This window comes from Haemaphysalis longicornis, unplaced genomic scaffold, assembly GCF_048455015.1.
Source record: "Haemaphysalis longicornis isolate Haplotype H1 unplaced genomic scaffold, Haemaphysalis longicornis Haplotype H1 scaffold_9, whole genome shotgun sequence".
Classification (NCBI taxonomy): Eukaryota; Metazoa; Arthropoda; class Arachnida; order Ixodida; family Ixodidae; genus Haemaphysalis; species Haemaphysalis longicornis.
In genome coordinates this window covers 110606298-110628023 of record NW_027526460.1, presented here as the reverse complement: position 1 = coordinate 110628023, position 21726 = coordinate 110606298, and the positions used below count along the sequence as shown (strand labels likewise).

The 21726-nt window shown below is 48.6% G+C and overlaps 1 protein-coding gene across 3 annotated transcripts in view; it reads right to left on the bottom strand.

The window, feature by feature from the left end:
• LOC144152971 (protein Wnt-5b-like) overlaps positions 1–21726 on the bottom strand; it is a 571698-nt gene that overhangs the window by 6171 nt on the left and 543801 nt on the right. For all 3 annotated transcript variants that reach the window (XM_077684575.1, XM_077684576.1, XM_077684574.1), the window contains one exon: positions 11968–12260. In XM_077684575.1, the coding sequence (XP_077540701.1) occupies positions 11968–12260 (293 nt within the window). The remainder of the gene's footprint in view (positions 1–11967; positions 12261–21726) is intronic.

Below are 21726 nucleotides of genomic sequence, written 5' to 3'. Positions count from 1 at the left end.
GATAATGTTTCCCTTTGGTCGGGTGGCTGAATCGAGCCACAAACAGACAGACAGACAGACAGACAGACAGACAGACAGGCAGACAGACAGACAGACAGACAGACAGACAGACAGACAGACCAAAATTTCTGGGTTTAAGTAGCCCAAGAAAGACTATCGTCTTTAAAACCTTGGAGAGTTATTCCCGCAAAAGCCAGATTATTTCGCTGGGGAGTAGCAGAGAACTCTTTCTCAACTCTTTCACATACTTTCTCAAGCTGCACTGTAGCGTTTTGCTTTTTTGGCGCATCATACACCATGCCGCTCCAATTTTTGGGTTTGCACGGTATCAACTCAGAGAACATCACCCTGGCACTTCCCTAGGGAAACTATTCGCTGTAATTGTCGATTAAGCACTCTGGCGTAATTGCTGCATGGCCGTTGCACAGAATCGCAAACTACGTATGCAGCGGCCCTTGCTTTCTTTTTTCAGACAACACCTCGTGGAAGGTAAGTTGGCCCTGTTGAGTGAGGAAGAGTTTCCGCGACATTGGTCTACCCGGTCTCTATAGGGGTCAAACAAAAAGTTTATTATTTATGCCAGTTTTCCAACCCTGTGTCCTTAGGGATATTAGTTGTTACAATTGGTTATTTTGTTGTTCGAATCGGTTGTTATTGCGCCACAGTATTCGTTGTGGCATTAACACCACCCTTGCACCGTATAACGCTGCATTCCTGTAGCGAATGCTTTTGTATCCTTGTTTCCCTGGCATGCCAATCTTCTAGCCGCAATCAAATCTGAGTTGTTTGTATGTTAAGCTTTTGTTTGCCATCAACTTGAAATTGTTTGAGTGTTTCTGTAAGTGTCCGCAACTGATAGTATTCGGGCTCTGTTAGTTTTGTAACAACGGGCGCTGCACTTGATCAATTGTTTCTGGGTGTTACGTTGTATCATTGAAGCCAGGATTATTTGATAGTAACTTTATCTTTTCAAGCGGGAATCTTTTCGAAGCCTCTGTTTGGTTGCGTGAAGCCTCGTGACTCTGTTTGGGTGCGGTACGTCACGTGACTGCGGTGGCTAGGTAGTGTGTCATCGGATGGGCTACGACAAGCCGGGCCCTAAATTTCTCTGCACTTAAAATAACCACTTCTAACTCCCTGTGAGGATCCGTCTCATCTCATTGCCGACTGTCAAAAATTCTTGCGACCATGCACAGCAGCCCGCTCTGCGGAAAACGCTTCCCTGAAAACATACACTATAAAAGCTAAACGCCTATAAAAAGTATGCCTAAGAATAAGTAATCATATATTCATCTCATAATATACGATTACGTCGCTTCCTCCCCTGCGGCGTTGGTGTGAAGTAGCGGTAAAGTCATCCCTCGTTGGGTTCCCATCAGTAGGCCAAACCAGTCGCCGAGCTGTGCTCGAGAACCGCTCTCGTATTTCGCTGTTCCCTCGGTGTCTTCTTCCCCAATTCTTTTTTTTTTATTTTAAGAAAGTTACTTATTTCTTTAATTATTGTCAGGTTGACTTTGATCCCGAAACAAGGCGAGGGATGTTATCTGTTTCATTATCGCTGCTCACCAATCACTGGAATGAAAAAGGAAGAAAAAAAGATCGCCGCTGTCCCGCAATCAGTCAGAAGCGTATACGCTCCCGCCTTTTCTCGCCACGTACATGCATCCACCACGGCAAGGTGTTTTTATTTTTCATAACCTACGCGCAAAACAGCCTGCCGAGCAGCCAAGCCGGCACCATACACGGTACTCCTCCTGAAGCCCCTTCGCAGCGAGCTTCGGCAAGGAGGCCTTTTATCGTCAATCTTCTGACAGGGCGCCCGGGCGGTTAGTTCTAACCCGACGAATGTGCCTCGGTTATTTTACGGAAGCGCGCGAAGCTGAAAATACTCGCTGACGGACGAGCGGCGGTACAACGCTCGAGCTTGTTGAACACAGCGCACGAGCTGCGAGGCGCGATAAACGCGCGTGAAGACAGCTGTCCACGAGACCGATCGTCGGCCACATGGCGAGCCCAGCAGCACATTGTTCGCGCCGATCGGCAATCGTGAAGAGCCCATCGCCCGCGCCAGCACCCTCGAACGCACGAAACGCTGTAATGGCGCGCTCCCGACGAGTCCTTTTACGGAGCCTCAGAGCCGATCTTCGAGTAGTCAATAGGCTAGAGTTGAGGTTCCCACCCCCAGCCGACGTGGGTGATGGATGGGAATGGAGGGGGCCGAGCGGAGAAGTCGATTATCAGTCGCAAAGATCGGGCCCTTCCCTGCGCGGACCAGAACGCTAAGGACGCACTCGTCTATCTGCGCTCTCGTGCGTAGGTTACCTTTCTAACAGGAGCTGCGATTGATGGGTCCGGACAAGGTCGAAAGCAGGCCGTGGTCAGACAAAAAAGATATTCCCGCACTGAGAAAATTGCGGCGCCTCGGCGGAGATGCTGGCGCAAACCGATTCTTCCATGTGGTCCAGGCGCGATTTGTTTTTGTTGCTTCGATAATCTTTAACGCCCAAGCCGTTTTCACGTTGCTTGTCCTATCTTTTATATCACTGCACCTTTCTGCTTTTCTACCCTATTTGGACTTGCGCAATGCGGATGATCTTAGAGGGCAATGTTGACGTGACGAAATCAGTGGTTTAATTCCTGTGGCCATCTGCCGTCGCTCCGTGGCATTAAATGTAAGGGGACAGTAGTCGGACAATATCGACGGGGTTTATTTATTGCGACCTTGGGCGCTTCACGGCCACGGGTGATAAGACGATATTAGAGAATACTGAATGGGGGGAGAAGTAGCAAAAAGACGAGCTCGCTGTCGGCTCGAAGAGTGAAGAAAACGCACAGAGTAACTCAGTACGGCACTGTGTTTATATTGCACCTTGAATTCACCCCACGTTGACAAACAGTTGCTTCACAACGACATCCCCAAGATAAGGACAAAAATTACTGCAACGTAGTCATATCTAGTCCATTCTGCTGATTTGAATGGCCAACTTCTGTAAGCATCACAGAACGTTACCGCGGAAAGGCTAAACGAGACCTGTGTGGCCAATTTAAATACACCGGATAACGTTGGCTGGCCAATCGCTAGACGCGGGTAAGGCGGCGGGCGTGAAATGTGCGCTCTTTTGGTCATGGTGGAGTAAGTTACAGCTGCTTCGGAACTACTGCAGAGCAAGATAACATTGAACCTTTTCATCTTTCTGGTAAATATGGTTAATGAGAGCCCGAATTCATGGTACGGACGGGGGTACGCGGAGTGACACTTTTTTCAGGATACTTCGAACTGGAGGAAAGAAACAATCGTTTCGCTTATTTCGTCTTTTATGACGTGCTTGTGATAAACGCAGGCTATTGGGCGAGTCGGTAGTCCATTCCAGACATGTAAAGCGCATATTTTGGACGGGAGACGAATGAGGATGACGATTGTCCGTGTCGTCTCCCTTCGTCTATCGTCCAAATTGTGCGCTTTAGACGTATTTTATGATAACAGTTTGAAACAGCTAACTCAATCGCAGATGTATTGCGCGTTATAATGTTTTTTGCGCATTGCTTACATGGGCTTGCCGGTAATGCACAAAATCTTGAATCTTGGAAGCGTCATTAAAACACTATGTTCGAACCTCAACAACATAACGACCTGCTGAAACGTGTAGGTAACTTCTGGGGGCTTTTTTTTGTGGTTTTCCCGTATTGATTTCATCCACCATCATTTCTACCCAAATAGGCTATTACAAACATAAAGCAATAGCAGTACAGCGTAGGTTAACAGAAACAAAAAAAATATATTCCTATTGATGCAGCGCAGGTTACAAGCCAGAAGGCGTGAAAATTTGATATCATGAAACAAACAAACAAAAAAATTCGCTTCAGCCTTAACAATGAAATCAGCTGAGCCCCCGGCACCATTACTACGTTACTGTCGTCTCTCTCGAGTCTGTTCGGTTTCTAGCGGTGACCTATATGCCCCAGGAAAACTTCGTGTTGGTACAGACATAAATGCATGTTTAGAGCACAAATAAAAAAAAAACGATCACGAAGTAAACGTACATACATGCGAGAACGCAAAAAAGGCGTTCAACATCACAAATGTGGCTCGCTTGACTAGCTTGACTAATGAAAAAAAAGCAAAGGAGAAAAAAAGAAAGCGGCCTAGCACGGCGTAATTTTTCAACGGTGATGCTTGGACAAGGTGGTTTTCTGTGTTCTCGATTTCCCAATTAGGGCTTGCGTTTGGGCTAGTTGGCTATACATCATTTGAACAAACAGCGCAAGGACGCGGAAAGTGAAACGAACAGAGGTGAGAGGAAAGACGTCACATAGCGCCTGTGCGTCTGGTCTTCCCTCTCGTTCGTGTTCGTTGCGCTAGGGATTCAAGAACGGTGAATAAGGTAATAACTTAAGAACTGGAGTTGTGTTTGAACTTATGTCGTTATTACACTCCTGAATAAAGTACAACCTGTAAGAGTGAGAATACGAATGATTGACACGTTGTACGCTAGTCTGGTGCATTCGAAAGCGCGTCCATGCCTTTGCAGAAAAAACTGGAAGCGAAAAAAAAAAAAAATTACACCCACCTCCCCTCGCGGGAACCCCTGTGTAGATGCGACGCATAGGGGGTTCCGTTGTTGTTTCCGTTAGGTTGATTCTCCCATCGCGTGAAACGTGCCGTGAACCCCCTGCCGCGGCTATGACGCAACGTGGCGCGGCTATGACGCAGCACAATCCAACACAATCCACTTTAATCCAATCCAATCCAATCCAAGCCAAGCCAAGCCAAGCCAATCCAATCCAATCGAATCCAATCCCATGCCCCTCGCGAGAGAGTGTTCGCTATCGGAGAGGAGAGGGGGTGAGCGGCGGAGAGCGCAGCTCGCGCGGCGAGGAGAATGGGGGAGGGGTGTGGACGGACAACGACAACGCCGTATGGAGGGACAAGGCGAGTGAATGAGATGCAGTTACATCTAAATGCTTGCAATAGTGGTGCAAGGCTGGAGAAACAGCAGAGCTACCGGTGCGCGACGGGCCCGCCTCGCCGAACAGAGCGACGACTACGAAGTCGGGAGCTGCACGTGGCGAAAGCCCACGCGCAAGCCTGGACGACACCGCGCGCTCCTCACGAGGCGCACGCTAACGGACGAAGCTGAAGCATAAACAGCTCTACTGTTAAAACAGTGAATTAATTGAAAATATTCATCGCTAATTACACGTCCCTTCCTTGCAAAGCATTTCATCTCACTATCCGCGGCACGCTTGCGAAGGCCGGCACAAGTGGCCTACTGGGAGCCTGAGCGAGGTTTGAATTCGGTGAACACCACGTTTTTCACCACCCGAGAAGAAACGGGTCGAAAACTCCTTTCTCGGTCCATAACGACCAAATAGGCCACCGGCTGCTTTCAATATACGAAGCAGTCAGCAGCTCCATTTTCAAATATAGCTGACTATATTCATACCGCGAAAGCTACACACGGGCTTGGTGGCGCACGGCTGAATACCCGTCAACGTAACGGTCAGTCTACAACGACAATACCTGCAGTACGGACAAAATGATTGAGCGATTCTCCCAACGTGTGTCACCGTAAGGGCCCCCTGCTCCTGGAACGTCTTACTTTGAGCGTCAACTACGAACTTGTCAGCTGCGAAATCCCATCGTGCTACGAAGAACCACCTGCCTTTCTTTGTCCAGCCGGGGACAGAAACGACGATGTCAAGGCCAGCTAGCTCAGACGCCTTATTACACCGATACGACGGACATCTATCTCCGACGTTTTGCATAGGCCTTACTTCATTTTTCCCCGCACCAGGAGAAGGAGAAAGAGGAGGAGGAGGACGAGGGTGGATCTAAGCACGTCATTCGCACCGGAGGAGATCGCACCTCCGATGCCGTCACGGCCGGCAACCGGCGTCGGAGTATCGAGATCGTGGCGTGCGACACGGCGCTCGTTTGGGCGAGCGCGCTGCGTTCACCTGCGCCCGACAACGCGCTTCGCTGCTGCTGCTAGGCAGCCGCTCTCCTCTCGACCCCGGTTGAGTGGCGGGGCTCCGTCCGAACCCTCTCCGCGATGGCCCGCTGACAACGGTTCATTAACGTGCCACGCACGCATCGAGAGCCCTCTGGGCACCCCGCGCATGGCGTGCACATGCATACGCCGCGAAGAGACAGCCTTTTGCTTTTGTTCTTATATTCGACTTTAAAAACGAAGGGGGGGAGGGGGGCTTACATGAGTGGCGAATATCACGTGCAGTATACTGGCGGAGGCCCTTCTCTTCCACTGTTTACTTCCTCTATTCAGCTACCCTGTGGCGATAGGGAAGCGCGGGACGAAGGGGAGGATTGTGCTCGATATTCAGGTTGCCATGCACATGGTCACTCATGCGAGGTTTCGTTTCGATGCACCGTCGTAGGTATGGAGGGGGCGAAGGGAGGGGGAGCATTAGAGAGAGGGAAGGGGAATTTGGAATTGCCATCGTTACGGCCCTGCCTAAAGTACGAATGAGAGGCCGGCAGAGAAGGGCACTCTGGTGTTCGAAAAACCTGTTCTGTGTGTTTTTGAGGGGTTACGCACCGCGAAACCTACGAAAAAGAATAACGGCGTTTGTCCCGTAAGTCAATATGATGAAGTTATCACAAGTAGACTACGAAATCTGAGATATCTAAAATACATTGCCATTAGTGAGTAGTCAAAGGCAGTACGTCCGGAGTCGTTAAAAATCTGTTAAGTTAGGCGTTTCAGGTTTGTTTTCTGGACTTCGTAGTGGTCGCTTTGCCTCTAACTTTCTACCTCTTTTTAATCCTTTTTGTATGCCTAGTTTGGAATGAAGATTTTCATGTGTACCGATTCATTGCCGAACCTTGTGGGCACGCACCACAGCAAATATCATTCAATCCTCTACTTTTCTTCGGTAAGGTTGTACGTCGATGGTGGAAACCGAAACAATATAATTGAAAACCCTTCTTTTAACATACAATGGTCGTTTACATATCTTCGGGGTTCTTATGAGGGTTGACCAAGACGTCAGCTTATCGACACTTGCCGCTTCCGTTACCCACCAGGATAGTAGCTTCGCAAGCGAATGTCCAGCAAGGATGCCAGGCTACGAATGCTGTGGGGAGAATCTGAAGTCAACTGAACGCATTGTAATGTATTTCCATGACATATGCACACTCCGAAACAAAATGAATGCCCATATTCTTGAAGCACGGCTCTAGGTATGCCACTCGCGAATTAGCATGCCGTCTGTGGCAAGAGTCGATAATAACGCCGGCAAAAAGAAAGCAAGGAGGAGACAATCACGAGGTCAACAAAACCGTAGAGAATATAATCAAAGGGCGTACGAGGAAACTTAGTTTAGACGTGAAATTAATAGGAAGAGCTAAATTACTTGGCCAAGCTAGGTACCCTAGTGCCAGCGCCCTGATTTCAATAAGAAGGCTTTACTCATCTCTTTCACACGCAAAATGTTGATTACGAGTGCAGCCTCGTCGTATTTCACGTTATTTAAAATGCTGCGCACGTTTTCAGTCTAGTGCTTTGTAGTGGAGCGAGAAAATTGCAAATAAATGCTGGCTTCATTTCCAGAAACTGAAAGAAAAAAAATCTAATTATTCGACGACCGGCATTTTCGCTTTCGAGTTGGAACGAACGGGGCGCTGTTCTTGCATCCGGTATATTTCATCTCCAAGAAATTTCAAGGTTGTCGAGGTATGCTTCAACGCACATCAACAGCGCATGCGCGCCGCGTTTAACGCGCAAACTTACGCATTGTAATATATTTAAGTAGTTTAACCTTTGTTACTTATATCCCCATGCATGACTTACCCCTCGATACACACCACGTGAATCTTGATAAAAAAGTTTATCCAGTTAGGGTGCGGACGTACAGTCTTTGTCAAAATTTTCTAGGCCAAGCCCAAAGAGCGCATGCTGCAAAAAATTCACTGTACAAGCTTATGTCCCGAGCGAAGCTGAAACGTCTTATGAAGGTAACCTAAAAAAAACTCGTTTCATTCTTACTGTCATAAAATATTTTGTCACATTTCAAGGTAAACCTTATTCTTTGACTTTTTTGTGGTAGAAAAGGCTTAAGATTATCCCAGAAATTCTTGACAAAGGGTGTGCCTAATGTGTACTACTATGCTAATTTTTTGGAGTTTTTCGCGCTCATAGCCGTGATAGCGATGCATCTACCAAAAGACAAGGGGAAGCTGGAAAAGTATCCCGACAAAGCAACTGGGTTTTATCTTTTGGCACACTTTCAAGGCCCTCGGGAGTGTGTAAATTAAACATCATCCATCTACTACAGGGCACACAGGCTTCTAATCACGCTGCTCGAGCTCTTTTTTGTTGTTGTTGTTGTTGTTGTTTAATTCCACAGACCTCCACTCCGAAAGCATTCGCAAGTATGAAGGAAGCTTCACGCAAATGTGACGACAAAGACGAAACTCCCCGAAATTAGCATCTCGCACCTGGCGCTGCCGCCACTGGTCAGCGCCACTTACTCATCGGACAAGCTTGATTCCGGCACAACGGCGCGTTACCAGATTCCAAGACACCCGAGCAGCGGCGTAGAGTATTCCACGGCCGCGCATGGGGTCGGCCCCCCATTACGACAATGGTCGCGTATGCATGAGGAAGTGGGCGTCCGTTTATCCCAGGCTCGGCACATGGTCGTATTTCAGGTTTCACAGACTGTCGTCGGCGCAAGAAGGGGGAATGCACATCCGACGTGGCCACAGAGAGTGTGAGGAGGTGGAGGGAGAGAAGCCACGGGACACCGGTACAGCACAGCACAGACTCAGCTTCTAGCGTTGTTATGCAGATATGCGGGCCACGAGGTTGTATATATACCCCGGTGCAGTCGCCACGAGAAGACGACAAATAAAAAAAAAAAAAAAGAGAGAGAGCCGGTTCACAGCGCAGCGGCGCGGATGGAAGAACTACAACGCATGCCTCCGAAGCGTCAGTTTTGTGCCGCTATGAATCACGACGGTGTGCGGCTGCAGAGTCCTCGGCGGCCGCTTCGTTCTCCGTTTCCAGCACCCTGTTCTCCGCCAGCCCCCCTTTGGCCCTTCGCCGGGCCCGTACTTGCAAGGGCGAGAACCTAGACGCCCCCCTCGGAGTCGTTGAACTCACGGGAAGGCACTCGCAGCAAAGAAACAGCGCGGCCGGCCTCGCATGCACTTATGTCTGTCACCTGCTCCGTGAGGGAGAGAGGAAACTGGGAGGGAGAGAGGGCAGACATTGGCACGAGCGTGTATGTATGCATAGTATGCATGCATGAGCGCTGTTCTTCCAACTCGTGAAGATTCACGCCATTGAAACCCTTAAACGTTTTCTCCGTCGCCTCCAGGTCGACGTTGATTGGCAGATCTGGCCGATCTGATTGATGACTCGTTTGTACACATAGAGACGAGTATTGTGGCCGAAGTGAGCCATAAACGTCGTGGTGTCTGTCTGTCTGTCTGTCTGTCTGTCTGTATGTCTCCCCGTCCGTCCGTCCGTCCGTCCGTCCGTCCGTCTGTCTGTCTGTCTGTCTCCCCGTCCGTCCGTCCGTCCGTCTGTCTGTCTGTCTGTCTGTCTGTCTGTCTGTCTGTCTGTTTCCCCGTCCGTCCGTCCGTGCGTGTGTGAGTACGAGCATGCGTGCGTGTGTCCCCGCGCGAACTTTCCGCGGCAAACGAACGGCGAAATATTGACAGGTCGTATTTCTTTCGGAATTCCGTATAATACCCGCACCTTCTTTCGCTGCACAAGTTTTTTTAGTTCAGCTTGATTGTAGTTGTAATGCAAGTGTATACTTAATGTGTTTTTTTCTTGTCAACCTTTTTACCTTTTTTCTTTGTTTGAATGAGTATTGTGCTAGCAATATGCAACGTGTATTTTTTTGCATTTTTGTTTAACCGGTTTCGTCACTTTTTCTTACTCTACTTTAGCGCTGCCTAAGCTGTGTTCACTGCGTTTAGTTACTGTTCTTTTTTGATTTTGCTGCTTTCTTTGTATTCTTCATTTTGTAATAATTAATCAAGGGTCCCGTTGCAGTCTGTTGACTATGGGACCCTTGTCTGTATACTAATTTGTATGTATTTCTCACCGTTTGGAATAATAAACAATTCAATTCAATTCAATTCAATTCTCTAGACTTGCTCCTCATTCACCTAGGATATCTTGTAACGTGCACCAACTAATTTTATATTAACCGTGCCCTTGTATCGAAATTCAACCGTCTTCATTGCTTCAGAAGGTAAATGGTTCACCCCGAGAAACATAGTCAAACACTGTTTTAACTATACTCTACGTTTCCGGAGGAATCGGCATAAAAAAAAAAGCACAGTTACGAGAACACTGCAGCACTTTTTGTGATGTAGTGAATGCGAAAGCGTTGATTGATTGATTGTGGGGTTTAACGCGCCGACGCTTCACAGACGATGAGGCACGCCGTAATGGAGGGTTTCCCTGGTATAATTCTGGCCACCTGGGGATCTTTAACGTGCGCCGAAATTTCTAACACACGGGCGCTTTTTGCCTCCATCAGAAAAGCGGCCGCCACCGTCGGGAATGAATGCCAAACCGTTAGTGTCCAATGGCCGAATGTGTGCTCTCAATAGAGAGTTTTAGCCTGGCGGCTAGCGGAGGCTCACGCTACGGCGGCTGGTTAGCAGGGCTTACTGCGCATGCGCGCGCGGGCAGTGCGAGGAGGTTGCCCCTCAGCGGAGGGAAGGAGTGGGCATGGCGAAGGCAAGCCGCGCGGAACTAATCCACCCCACCGTAACGAATTTGCTCTCCCCAGTCGGGCCCCGCTACCCGCTAACCTTAGCGTAGCGGACGGTACCCGCTATGCTAAAACTCTCTAATATCGTAATCCTTTTGCCTTAGCGTGCCTTCTCATTATAATTGCCATCATTCTCCCTTGGCTTCAGTATTCAAGTACAGACACGGATTTCGTATAAAGCATTGTCCAATACACAATTGCGGTGTGTGTTCGTCTTATTGTATGTAACACTTCGCTAGGCGACAACACTCGGGGACACTTAAGAAGGGCAACGGAAGTTGCCCCGGCGCCTCATCACCGCAGTCGGCTGTTACTCCTCGCGGCGCAAGTAGTGCCTTACTGCGAGGATTTTGAACGTGACCCGAGTCGTTTCCGTAATTTCTCGCACTTAATATGCTTTTAAAGTCTTGCAGCTACTGCAAAAAGACTAGGTGTGGAAAGGAAAATGGTGTTATGCAGTGAGCGCAATCTCGTTTCAAAACGCGCGCGCGTGTTGACATCCGGGTCCATCGCTACGGAGGAGTGATACACTAGATGGCCTATTGCTGTTCTTAACCTGCACCAAAGTATTTCAGCAGAAACTGTCTCGCGTGCACCCGAATTCACGCGCTTAGGGGCTTAACGTTAAGCACCAGGAGAGCACTTTTCCGCAGAAGGGCTCGATGGTCAGGCTGCGTCCAAAGACAAATGACAGGTGTGAGCGGAAATATTCTGTGAAGAGGGCACCGCAGTTTACGAATAACAAGTAGGCATCCCGATACCGCGATGGTCCACCGAATTGCAGACGAATATGTCGTTGGACAATTCACCACTCGGCTAAGCAAGACATAACCGCGCGTAAGGTTGACGATAGGGCATGTCCTGTGCGTCTTCGCAAGTCTTTGACAACCCTTCGCACTGCTATCTCTTGTTTAGCCTAACAAAACTTGTTGGGGGGCTAGCTGGTTCATGATTCCTAAACATGTTTAGCGCAAAAACCAAAGATGATAAACAAAGAATGAGACAGGACAAGCGCTACTGCTTGCCGTGTCTCCTTTCTTGTGCATCGTCTTTGGTTTTTGCGCTAAACATATCTAGGAATCTTGTTTAGTCTGTCACACGTAATACTATCACACTCGACAGGCACAGTAGGAAGAAATCTTTTTGCGCAGCCTGTGGGTACGAGGAGCAGGACAGGAAGGAGTACCGCATAGACGCGCACGTACGCACCCTTCGTCCGGCCTCGTTGTTGTGCAGGTTCATGAGCTTGCGGCCCTGGGCGGGCGAGGCCCTCGGGTGGTTCTGCTCCCGCTCGCGCACGTCCACGAAGCCCTCGGTGAAGCGGTAGCCGTAGGCCACGTTGTCGCCGCAGCCGCCCCAGATCCAGTCCCGCCGCAGGTTGTCCGGCCGCAGCTCGCTAGAGCATCCGCAGCTGCCCAGCTGCCCGTCGCGGCAGGCCCGCGACACGGCGTGCACCACGCCGGCCGCCGCCACGGCGTGCGCGAACGCGGCTTCCCGGCTCGCTGAGGGGCATCGGAACAAGGGATAGGAAAGGTCGTGAATTACATTCCTTCAGCAGCACCTCAAAAAGCCCCCAGAGAGAGAGAGAGAGAGAGAGAGAGAGAGAGAGAGAGAGAGAGAGAGAGAGAGAGAGAGAGAGAGAGAGAGAGAGAGAGAGAGATTTATTGGAGAGTTTAGCTCCAACTTAAAAAGGAGCTGGCTACTCCAAGCATTGGAGATGAACCACGATGTCATAATAAGTACATTGAAATAGCAGCGGCTGAAAGATCGCATGCGCCCCCAGTAACTACTTGCTATGTATAGTACAAATCATAAATTGTTGCCACCCATCTGTGAGCTCTGTTTTGAGCTCTGAATGATTGATAAGCCATACAGAATCTGTTCCAACGTGCTGCCGACATGAGAAATATTCGCAAATCTGTAGTCATCTCGCTTCAAGTAGCCCGCCCGAGCAGCGGATACGTCGCACAATTAAAACCCGCCCCCCTCTTCTCCTCGTGGCCCCTATACCAGTAATGAACTTACTATACAAGAACTGTTCATTAGGAAACAGAATTGAACATCTCAACAAGGAAGTCCGTTGGCCCGTTTTTAAAGCTCGGTGTGTCACTCCTTCGCCGCATACCAAAATGTTCATACTAATGAAAAGCGCTACGGCCTTTATGCTTCGATATGTTGCTCCTAAAAAAGTTTTCACAGCAAAGCATTTGCATATTGTAGTGAAGCTGAACTTAAAGGGGCTCGACGTAGAATACTCCGAAGGGATCACAGGGTCTATGAAGGTACCCATTGATACTACGCCTCTTATATGTCCTCTAAAAAATGTTTCCAAGCAGTAAACCATTTGGGTATAATGGTGAAGCCGACCTCCAAGAGGTTCAGTATATAGCGTTATATTGGGATACCTCGGGTATTGTGGAGGTATTAAATTAGATGCCACAGTGCGTGATTCTTTGGTATCAGACTGTTCACATAGCCCTTGAAAATGCCTGCGTGTTTTCCTAGCGATGTGCCGGCACGTGTAGTGGCGAAGCCGACTTTGAAGAGGCCGGGTGTAAAACACATCTGCCTGTACATTCTTTTGTCTTGTCACCGCATCTTGAGATCATATTTACTTGCGTGCAGAGTATGTGCTGTACGTGTGTCGCGCACATTAATAACACGCATATCGAGGGAAGTTTGAGGCTTCACGCAGCGAAACGACACACGACGGACGTCACTGGAAGAACACTTAAGGAACACCGACCACAGTAAAGGCACCGACGCCGAGCAGGGCTGACGGCGGCGGCGGCGGCGCCAATATTCCGGCCGTCGTCGCGATCCGATTGAAAGGGACAGGCGATGCGCATCGCATCGTGATCCGGCCGACGCGGATGCGTCGTCCAGGTGGAAAGTTGCGCGAGCGGGGCAAGTCGGCGGCGGCGGCGCTCATCCGACGATGCTAGCCGCTCCTGCCGCCCTTCGCCCAACGCTCCGGCGTGGCCAACCACTCGTGACGTCGGATTACACGGACAGCGCGAGAAGTCAAGCGTGTATGCCGCCGCCTGCTTCGCATGCCGCGTCCGCCGCGCACTCGAGGCATCCCGCGTTGGGGATATAAGCCGCCTCTAATCCGCTCCGAGCCTGACGAAGAACCCGCTCCCTGCTTCGATCGCGGCAGCCGCGCGTCCTTGCTCTGGGCCCGAGCGTGTATAAATACGCGCACACGACCGAGGGAGAAAACTTTGTATACACAGTCGACGCTGCGACGACGGAACGGTCCTGTTGCGACACGCGGAAAAGATGCGGCCGGGAGTTGCAAGACGAGTCGGAGGATAGGCAGCTGGAGGCCCTTGCAGATGGCTAGCTCAGGACGGCCTTCGCACTGCGTTCGGGCATATTAACTACAGTATTGTATCTGCGAACTGTGAACCTATTACTACGCCGCATAGGATGGTTATATCAAAATTTGTTCGCTCATTAGGCTTGCTCAGAGACCGGACTGCGTTCTTTTATGCCGCATTTTCGTTATTTTTGGAGTTATTACAAAGAAATATTTCAGTGGCTACGAAGAAAGAAAGAAAACGCCCCCTCCCCTTCCTGACGGGAATCAGGGATGTCAGTGAAACTGTTTGGCGGAGTCGTCGTGACGCAGTGATGACTTATATTGTCGACTCGCAGCTTGGCAGCTGACAGGTTCCTGTTGATGCAAGTTCATGGCCATCTAGGATTAGGTGGCGCTCTATTTTGAATAAATTTTTTATTTTCTTCACAACCACCCACCCCTCCCTTTTTTCGGAATAGCGCAGCGTGTGCAGACAACGTAGTGGCGGGGTTCCGGCTGGTTTGTTTAATTGGCACTTGCGCCCAACACAATTCACCGATGACGATGAGCTCACATAGCCTCCATATTTTACACGTTGGAGTCATGATAGAATATACTATCTGCACAGGAATTCTGTGCAGCTTATAGAAAAGGCTAAAGCAGCACTACAGAATACCACAGCTTCTTCACCGGCACGTTTATATACTCAAACCCCTTCTTCCGCGACCGAAACGTACGAAATAAACTTATCTGCCTGAGAAAAAGGAACATGAAATGAAACTAAAACAGGGAAGGATAGCAAAGTTAAGCAACGGATTTGGTCGTCTGTATAACGCTTTTATTTTATTTTCGACACAGGCTTGTTTTATTTCGACAACAAGAGGTTACCCCGTTATACGACTTCGAAAAATTGGCACAGCTTTCACTAGCGATGCAAGGCTAGAGAGAAACAGCGGAGCTGGGGTCGACCTAGCTTCTTCCAATTTTGCTAAGTTTTTGCTAGGCTAGGCCAAGTGTTTAGCAGGGATGCCAATTTAGCGGATTTTCCGCTAAATCTGGCGGATTTCATTTTATTCTGACGGGGAAAAAATTAGTCTAGCGGCTAGTGGATTTTTTGACGGGCCATTTTCATACATAGCGAATTTCTGGCGGATACCTCACGCAGTGCACCGATTCAAAATCGCCCTGCAAGAAACCATTTTCGTGTCCTCTAAAATGCAGAAATTGCTTAACTTCAGAGGTTAGGAGGGCTCCTGTTCACTTGCTTCGCCTATCTCAGACAAACAAATCCGTGAGGTTTCAAAACGGCTCTGAGACAATCGAAAAAATTCAAAACCAGTGGAGCAAAATATCTTCCTGGACTGGAAGCAAATATCGTTCACGCAGTCGTTCTGGTGTGAAATTCACTCCTATACTCCTATAAGGACGCCTGCGGCGAAAACCCGTTCGCCGAGCTGGCCGGATTCGCCATGTCGATGCTCGTGCTGCCGTATTCAAATGCCGAAGTAGAGATGAGGTTTAGTCAGCTTAACATAGTAAAATCCAAGATGAGGAACAAGCCGAAGCCTGAAACAACAAACGCCATCCTCGTCGTAAGAGCGGGACTGAAGTGACACCAGAAAAGTTGTTTTGATTGCGAACTTTCCGCAGCAGTTGTTAGTGCAATCGAGACATCTGCAACGTATGTGCAACCAAGTCACCTTTCTGGTCTCCCTCAACAAGTACCAGCGGGCCTGTGGAGATGGCGTCAAACGACGACAGCGGCGACGAAGACCTCGATGCGTTTTTCGTTGACCTGTGAGTTCTATTTTTTTTTTCATCAGTGTGAACATTTATAACTTTTAGCCTCTTCTGTGACGAGGTTGACCAATGACGACCACCGCAGCACTGAAACCTGAAGTGTTCTGTTAGACTCCTTGGAAAACTCTTTTATATATTATTTCAGCTCTCGTAGTTTTGGGAAGCTTTTAAGAATGATAACGGTGTTTATCATACGAAATTGCACTGTTATTTTTAAAAAATAGGCCCTAGCGGGAAATTTTGCGGATATGTTTTAGAATCTAGCGGAATCTGGCGGATTTCTCATTGCTTTTTAGCGGATGTCTGATGCCCAGCGATGGCAACACTGGTGTTTAGGGGTGAGGCCAAGTTTAGCCGGTATTTACAAACCCGTTCAGGTCGGTCCCCCACCCTGACAGCGGATACCAAGGGGGGATAAGCTAGGTCGACCGCCAGCTCCGCTGATTCTCCTGCCTTGCACCTCTACTGCAAGCTGCACCATTTTTTTTTCTTGCAGTTTAGTAACACAAGAAAGACTATCACCTTTAAAATGGTATAGTAATGGGTGCGCATACACGTATTCCCCCTGTGCTTACACTCGAGCAGGCGAAAAAGCCGGCTTCACTGTCATAATCCCTATCTGCGGTGGTGCACCCTTTACAGGTGGTGCAGTTTTTCTGTTTTTTTTTTTTTTGACAACGCAACCGGACCAAGGTCAAGCTGCAACAGCTTCGCTGTTGAAAAACTACTGTCCTTTGACTACATTACAGTAGCCATTTCTTACCAATCGTACACTTTTGTGACTTAAATGAATATCACGCTGGAGTCACAACAGTGGGAACCTAACGCATAAATTTATTCGCACGGGAATGGGCTCTCGTCAGCTTTGGGGTGAAGGGGATAAATGGTGCCGTGGTCATTGCCATGTGTTCAGCTTTTGGAAAGCTCCACGGCGAGTTCAACACGTATTTATCGACCTCGGCGATCGGGTATGATTCTTTCTAGGAAGGAATTGCTAGCTCGGTTGTGCGACCACGGTAGACGCGTCAGCGCCTCGCTCGCCCAGGATTGACGCGTATGACCGCGGCTATGTACGGAAAAAACGAATTCTTGACACATATTTGGCCCACCCGTACGACTTACAGCGCATTGACTAAATGGGCGAATTGGAATGAGACTCTACGGATAGCGGGAAGGTTAGGTTAATCTGCCGACTGGAATTCGCTGGCTGTCAAACTTGCAACCAGCTGGGTACATCGAATAAAGTAAAACGGCGCAAACTGTCAGCGCTGCTTTTTTTAGGGAACAGGTTGCCTTCCGTGATCACAAGAAATTATAATTGTTTTCTGTTAGACGCACACGTGTCCTCGCGTGGATCGTCCAACTAGGACTCGCTGAGTGAAGTTCTATCAGAAGTGCCATGTCTTCATCTGAGATAGACCAAAAACCGACAAATAGCTCATTTGCATTCTAAGTGCGTTCTGTATCCACAGTATATAACTATTTGCTATGTTATGGCATTGGCATCGCGGTGGGAGCAATGGACACTGGAAGAGCAGTGCAGGAGCCACTATCGGCGCTGTGCAAGGTGATTCACATCTTTAAGGGTGTAAATCACTGTCTATAACTAACACCTGTACATCTTAGCAAAAAAACAAAGGAAGACCTCATTTAAGGGTGTTTTGCCGTTTATAACACCCTTACATCACCCTAGCCAAAGCACAATAATACACCCTTTTTAAAGGGTGTTTTATCGTTAATTACACCTTTTCAGATGGTGTTTTTTTTTTCTGATAGGGTGGAAAGGTGTTAGTTGTAGACAAAAAGGGTGTAAATCAGTTTACAGTGCGGACGCTACAGTCTAAAATCTGCTGCTAAAATAATTCTGCTTGCACTAAAATTCTTACCCCCTCTGTGTGTGGTCTCCAATACTTTCGCCTACTTAATAGGGACCACAGGTGTTAGCTCGAAGCTAGCATGCAAGCTGCACAATAAAACGGAACGAGGGGTACACTGCGAACTTATTTACACCATTAAGGGCAATTTTCACTCTATAGAACAAACGCCCTTACACCTTCGCGAAAAACACAAGAAACGCACCCTTATAAACGGGGTTAAAAAGGACCGAACGTCGTGTAAAATGGTGAATTTTCTTACGTTTTTACGGTGGGGTGTAAGGGTGTTATAGACAGCGAAAATTCCCCGTAAGGATGCACCAGCCACATGATTATACCGTTGCAGTGCACCCCTTCAACGGTGTAACCATATGGCTGATGCACATTGTCACTGTTTCATCTGTTTTCGTTATAACATAGTTCATCCGATCGAAGTCATGATCTCACTATCTATCGAACGAACCAAAGTGACACACTAAACCCTCATTTAACGTAATCGTCTTAGTATAAATCTCTCACAATCTATCGAATGAACCAAACTGACACACTAAACCCTCATTTAATGTAATCGCTTTAGTAGAAATCTCGCTTTATGTGAGGTGTTTCATGGTCCCAAAGAGCAGTGCATAGAAAAAATCAGCCTCACTTTTTATAAAGTATCACTTATAAGGAAGCAAGTTCCCTGTTCTGTAGTCTTTTAGGGGCGAAGCCCCTTAGAGGCTGGGGCTGCTGGCGTCTCATGTCGGCGTCGTAAGCGTCATCTCGTGTAGTCACGGTACCCAAAACACAGGGAAACTCGTTTACGCCTCTTGCTAGAACGTAACGCGTACTAAAAAACACCGGGACGCTCGTTTACGCCTCGCGCTATAGCGATTCATGCTTCAAAGGCACGAGACCTTTACAGCGAAGCTATATACCTCTACCCCCAATTGTTTCATCTCCGTCGGCAAAAACACCAAGACGCCAACAATACACTTATACACTGCATGCTTCGCCCTTCCCCAGGTTTCACGTTAGTGGAGATGGCCAGGGACGTTTTCCCAACTGAAGTTCACTTTACGTTGTCTTTCTGGTCTCTCTCAAAGTAAACGCAATGATCTACACCGAGACCCGGTAGCGAGCAGGTCCCCACGGGGTGACACTGATTTCTCTCCAGCAGACATTTAATGGCGAAGAGGGGCAAATGAAGGGCGAGGGTTTCGGGGATGAGAGCGGGCAGGTGCGCGGAGGCTGGCCAGCGCAGGGCCCCGTGATTAAGCGGCGTGTCTCGCCCTGCCGCAGCCGCGACCGGCGCCTCCGAGGCGTGAGCGGCCCAGCCTCGCAAGCGTTCGCCGCCGAGCCGCTGGACGCATCGATCACGAAGCCTCGCGGGGAGGCGGGCACCTCGCACGCCTCCTCCGTCGTAGCTCGTCGGACACGACGGCGGCGTGCCGGCTTCCCACGTCCACATTCCGCCGCCACCAGCAGCCTCTCCTCGACTGCCCCGTCGATGCGTGTTTGGCTCAAGCACGCGACAGAAAAAGCGCTTGTGAGCGCGCGAGTATGCGACGGCTTAATGACGCAGCAGTGAAAGAATCCACCGGGCTTGTATGTGGCAAATGCTTGGTCGAGGGCTTGTTGGTTACTAGAGCTTTCGGTGGCATACATCACCGCGAAATTGTACGGAGGATAAAGAGACATTCGACCAGGACGAACTTTGCTTCAACTGCGAAGTGGTCTGAGAAATCTGTGCAGCTTTTCCTCCACACGGCTGGATTTCACGCGTGTGTCAAATTTTCACTTTTCAGAAACTTTCTATACGTCGGAGGTTCGCCCTTGAACTGGTGGAATAAAGGATAAATGGCATGATGTTGCGAGGCGAAAAGAGGAAGATTAGTAAGCGTGTGCTAAATCGCTCCTTGTCCGCTGTTACGACAACAGTAGGCCTCTCCAAACTCCGCAGGGCTTAAGTATACAGTCAAGTCCACTTATAACGATACCGTTTATAACAATATATCGGATATAACGATGAACAGCTATGGCACCGTCAACTTTTTTATTCTTTCTATGGTAAAATAAACCGCTTATTACAATGCTCCAGGGCCACGACATCGGATATAACGATTGAATCCGGTTATATTGTGCACAAAAAGGGCAACAGTGATGACTCTAATGACGCGGTTGCGCAGCCTACTCAGGCAGTGTCTTCGTAGGAGGCCCAATGCGTGACACAGTCCCTCGGGGACTTTGTTTACGCCAAGCACATTTACATCAGCTAGTTGAAGCACCTATAGATGCTCTTGGAAAAGATTTGCGCTAGCTTCACACGCGGCAAACAAAGATGACCAAATGTAGCTTCTTTTCCGCAAATTATTAGTAGTATGGCCTTGCTGGCGTGCGAATAAAATGTTTTGAGCTCTGTTCCATCTTTTTATTTCGCAACCTGCTGATAACAATTATCGGTTATAACGATGTGATTTCCATGGCACTTGGATATTGTTATAAGTGGACTAGACTGTACATGCGAACAACTAATTTAATTGTTTTCCCTGAACTCCTTGAGACAGCTAAGAGGTGAACTTTACGTTGAATTTCTCTAAGCAAAGTAATGCAAGAATTTGTTTTGACATACCTGCGTCAGTGATGTTTACGCGTGGGAGTCAATGTGAAATAGTTGCCTCGTCAACCGCAGATGCTTTCGGCCCATGTACTCCTTCGAGATGAAACGGCAAGCCTCAAAAGCGGTCGTTGCTGACCTTTTTGACACACGCATACGGACCCACACCACTCGTTCATTCAATTCACTCGAGTACTCCCACTTGGTGGCTCAGTGGGCAGTGCGTTCACTGTTTTAGTCTTCACGTCCTCAGTGTAATCGCATACACAACACTGCGAACTTAGAACAGGGTGCGGCGATGGTCCGAAATTTTACGACTTTTCCGAAACAACTCCGAAACAACTCCGAAACGTTTCTTCCCGACATGCTGTTGAATGCCACCTCAATCGTCGCCAAGATACCAGCTCGCAAAAAGACCCAGAATGACGCTCCGTGTCTTCCTCTCTTCTATCACTATCGTTTGTTGCCTTGCACAGTTCACTATCCATTACTCCTGAATGCAACTTTTTTCTCGTGTTTTTAAATTTCCTTCAGTGAGAAATGCGTCCACGTTCAATACACGCGCAATATCAGGTCTGTCGAAGGGGCAAATTTCGTTTTACAGAAAACTAATCAACGTAATGCCTCGTATTAGACGAGTTTTACAGATCATGATACAGGTATTTTAGTGTCGTAACTGAGGAATCGAACAGCTCAAGTAAAGACTCAGACCATTCGATTCATAATCATCATTGCCTTAAAAGTCATCATCAACAACTGCCGCTTTTACAACGAATACCAACGCCTCCTTCATTGTCGTGTACAAGTTTTCCTACGTCTCTCGCAATTTTCTATGGTCTGTTACTTTTCCTACGCCACCTCATTTGCTCCACTTCCAGCATCTTCTTTTTGGCAAATGTTGTTCACCGCTTGTACAGTAAATCCGCATGGGATGTGCCCCATCATCTCCTTTGGATGGGGCTAAGATGTCTTTTACTGGTTACATGTGCAAACGCCACTGGGACAAGCACAGCACTTAGACACAGAAGCCACTAGCACTCCATAATAATATCTGCCTTTCACTTCCCGCAATCCCGCAATCAATTGTGAAATTGAGGTGCAGCGTCAGCCTCGCGATCGGCAGTTGATTCCCAGAAGAATTTCGACGGGATTGTTTCAATAAAAGCTTGCCCGGTGGCGACGTGGGCGCGGCGTCGCCGTCTTTGCAAGCCGAGACCGGTTTTCAGAAGCCGGTAATTAGTCAAATCGTCACGAAGCACGGTAGCCGTGCGCGGACACCGAGAACCTATTCGCCAACGCCCATACATTCCCGGGGCAGTATAGTGGGCAGCCCGCACGAGAGGACGCCTGCGTTTTTGCGCACTTTAACGGTCGCGTCGATCGATTCCAGGAGG